At 35.5% G+C, this 3,351-nt stretch overlaps 1 protein-coding gene across 1 annotated transcript; it reads left to right on the top strand.

Annotated features, from left to right (window-relative positions):
- The first annotated feature begins 292 nt into the window (after positions 1-292).
- Positions 293-3,095, top strand: LOC111885841 (uncharacterized). Its single transcript, XM_023882067.3, has 5 exons — positions 293-688; positions 828-1,332; positions 1,416-1,617; positions 1,718-2,143; positions 2,303-3,095. The coding sequence occupies exons 1-5, from the start codon at positions 352-354 to the stop codon at positions 2,744-2,746; spliced, it is 1,914 nt and encodes a 637-aa protein (XP_023737835.1). The 5' UTR covers positions 293-351; the 3' UTR covers positions 2,747-3,095.
- The last annotated feature ends 256 nt before the right edge of the window (positions 3,096-3,351 follow it).

Below are 3,351 nucleotides of genomic sequence, written 5' to 3'. Positions count from 1 at the left end.
GAGAATGGCCTAAGGTATATAATTCAAAAACTACGGCGCTTTCTTTTTATGGAATTTCAAGGAAAGGGAATGAGTCTACAAAATATATATTAATGGAAATAGATATACAAACGGAAAACAAGGAATAGAAAAGTTTTTCATATAACGTTATTATTCAACTTCATTGGACGATCTTCTAGCGCGTTCTTTGGATACCTTAATTAGACCCGTCTTCTACCGTTACAATAAATACTTATTCCCTGAACCAAGAAAATATATTCAATCATTGTTAATTAGCCAGTTTCTAAAATTCTTGTGCTTATTTCAGCTATATGCTTGTCTGATCAGTTGTGAAAGCAAACGAAATTGGCAATGTCACCCGCTGTATTAATTAAACAAAAGGAGGTTGATGATCAGCTATCAATAGCAAACAATGGAAGTGCGTATGTAAATTCTATAAACATTTCGGACGAGATTACCAAAAATGGCACGATGCTAAGCGATGTAATACTTGACAAAGACGCACCTGAGATTCATGCGCCTGCTGATGCTAAACTAAGTTGGCTGCGCTCTCAAATAATAGGTGGAAGTGCATGGATTCTGACTCCATTCGGAAGACGTTTACTCATATACGCAGACCACACAGCCTCAGGTCGCTGTCTTCAATACATTGAAGACTATATCATCGAAACTGTTCTTCCCTTCTATGGTAACTTCATTTCACTTTTGTACATCTTATTCACATATATTATGATTAATCACCTCTAAGGACACGATGAACGTTTAAGTACCATTAGCGTCAACGAATAGAAATCACTTTAATTCATTCTTTTTGCGACTTTTGTTAGGAAACACTCACACAAGTGACAACCACACCGGCGACCAGACCATGAGAATACTTCACGAAGCAAATGGCTTTGTTAAAAAATGCCTAGGTGGAACACAAGATGATGCACTCCTTTTCTGCGGATCTGGCACCACAGGATCAATAAAACGTCTTCAAGAAGTCATGGGAATTGCCATTTCTTCGATTTTAAGAGAGAAAGTACTAAACTCATGTCTAGAAACTAAAGAAAGATGGGTAGTTTTTGTTGGTCCTTATGAACATCATTCCAACCTCCTCTCTTGGAGACAAACCCTAGCAGAAGTAATAGAGATTGGTTTGGATAATGAAGGATTGATCGACATGGATGATTTAAAGCTCCATCTAGAGTTTTACCAACAAACTGGACGCCCAATGCTCGGTTCTTTCTCCGCTTGTAGTAATGTCACCGGAATTTTAACAGACACCCGTTCTATGTCTCGTTTGCTTCACAAGTTTGGAGCTTTCGCATGCTTCGATTTTGCAGCAAGGTACGTGTTCTATAGAATGTTTCAATAATAACTTATCGTAGATATGAGACTAATATATTCTTTTGATTTTTAATCCGTTAAAGTGGTCCCTACGTTGATATTGACATGAGGTCAGGTGCCATTGACGGATACGATGCCATAGTTTTAAGTCCCCACAAGTTTCTTGGAGGGCCTGGATCACCAGGGATTCTTCTGATGAGTAAGACCTTGTACAAGCTAAAAGATTCTCCTCCTTCGACATGTGGAGGTGGAACTGTTAACTACGTTAATTGTTTTGATGAAAAGGTAAGTGTATTCATATGTGTAATTAACCTCGTTGAAAAGTAGAACTACATGGTATTTAAACCGAATGTAGGTAACCAATCTAGTGTCTATAAACTTCTAGGATACATTGTACGTTAGTGACATTGAAGAAAGGGAAGACGCAGGGACTCCACAAATTATCCAACGAGTGAAAGCGGCTTTAGCTTTTCAGGTCAAAGAATACATCGGTACCAAAATAATTGAAGAGAAGGAGAATGAATATATTGGAAAGGCAATTGAGAGACTCATGAAAATTGAGAATATAAGTGTGTTGGGAAATACTAAAGTGGAGAGACAAGCAATCGTATCGTTTATTGTTTACACAACTAGAGACTCTTCCGATGATAAGAGAGATAAGCCTCTTGATGGTGCTTTTGTTGCTAAGCTTATGAATGACTTGTTTGGTATTCAAGCTCGAGGAGGGTGTGCTTGTGCTGGACCATATGGTCACCACTTGCTTGGTATTGATGAAACTCATTCACTTGCAATAAGATCTATAGTCGAAATGGTAAAAAAAAAAAAAAAAATTATGCATTAATTTCCATTTAACAATAATTTCTTCTTCAATCATCACGATTTTAGTTTTTGTCAAGTTATATTATTTCAAAGAAAAATGACATGGGTTTGTAACATTTTGTTTGCTTTTTTTTTTTCCGGCCATATGTAGGGCTACATTGGAGCAAAAGCGGGATGGACAAGAATAAGCTTGCCATACTACATGTCCAATGAAGAATATGAATTTATTTTATCTGCTATAGAATTCATAGCTATTTATGGACAAAGGTTTCTTCCCTTTTACGACTTCAATTGGAATACAGGCAGTTGGAAGTTTAAAACTAAACCTTTTGAGAAGACAATGTTAAGTGAGAAGGACCGAAAGTTTTGTAAATCATTTTTTACCTGTGCATCAAAAGGTTTACAAGGGAAAGGCAACAAATCAAAGACAGAAAAGATTATAGAATCAAAAAGAACAAATGATACTCATTCATCCAAGTTCAGATTTTATTTAGAGGTTGCAAAACACATAGGTAACATACTCCCAAAGTTCCCTTCTCAATTTAGTACTGTTCCGAAGGGCATAGACATCAATGGTGTGGCGTTTCGAGTATAGTTCCAAACTGGCCGGTGAACATCCAGCCAATGATTTAAAAAAAAAAAAAAAGAAAAAGCGAAAAACAAGTATTTAGTTACTAGGACCGTAAATATTAATTAAGTTTATAAATGTTGTAAATTCTCAAACATAAATCAAAGGAGGAATTTGGGATGTTGTAAATTCTCAAACATAAATCAAAGGAGAAATTTGGGATGTTCTACGCAAATTCTGTTAATGTACCTATTTATTTATTTATCTATTTTAGTGTAGATTTGGTATTCATGTATAGTATAGGGGTTCGTTGTGTATCTTATATATTGTATCTTGTATAAATATTGATGAGAATACGATGCAAACCCTAAGGGGAATTATTTCCAGGGAAAATGACTTAAAAGTCCATCGAAGTGTACAAACCCTTCAAAAACCAATTATGTTTTGTATGTTCAAGAAAACTCAACGAACTAATTAACATTTTGTTTAAAAAAGTCCAACTAACTTACACTTTCAATCACTTCTCATTTAGGGTCAACCGGCTAATGAAACTCAACGAATGATATGGTTTATGATGTGTAATTAAATATCGGAAAATGACTTGTAAGAACAACGAAGTTTCAAAATCTGTT

The sequence above is a fragment of the Lactuca sativa genome, chromosome 5, assembly GCF_002870075.4.
Source record: "Lactuca sativa cultivar Salinas chromosome 5, Lsat_Salinas_v11, whole genome shotgun sequence".
Lineage (NCBI taxonomy): Eukaryota > Viridiplantae > Streptophyta > Magnoliopsida > Asterales > Asteraceae > Lactuca > Lactuca sativa.
Note: the sequence above shows the minus strand (reverse complement) of the source record. Positions and strands in the feature narration are given on the sequence as shown.

Coding starts and splice junctions, on each gene's coding strand:
- LOC111885841 (XM_023882067.3), top strand. CDS start 352: ATGTCACCCGCTGTATTAATTAAACAAAAGGAGGTTGATGATCAGCTA. Junction 689..827: donor AACTGTTCTTCCCTTCTATG/GTAACTTCATTT, acceptor GACTTTTGTTAG/GAAACACTCACACAAGTGAC. Junction 1,333..1,415: donor TGCTTCGATTTTGCAGCAAG/GTACGTGTTCTA, acceptor AATCCGTTAAAG/TGGTCCCTACGTTGATATTG.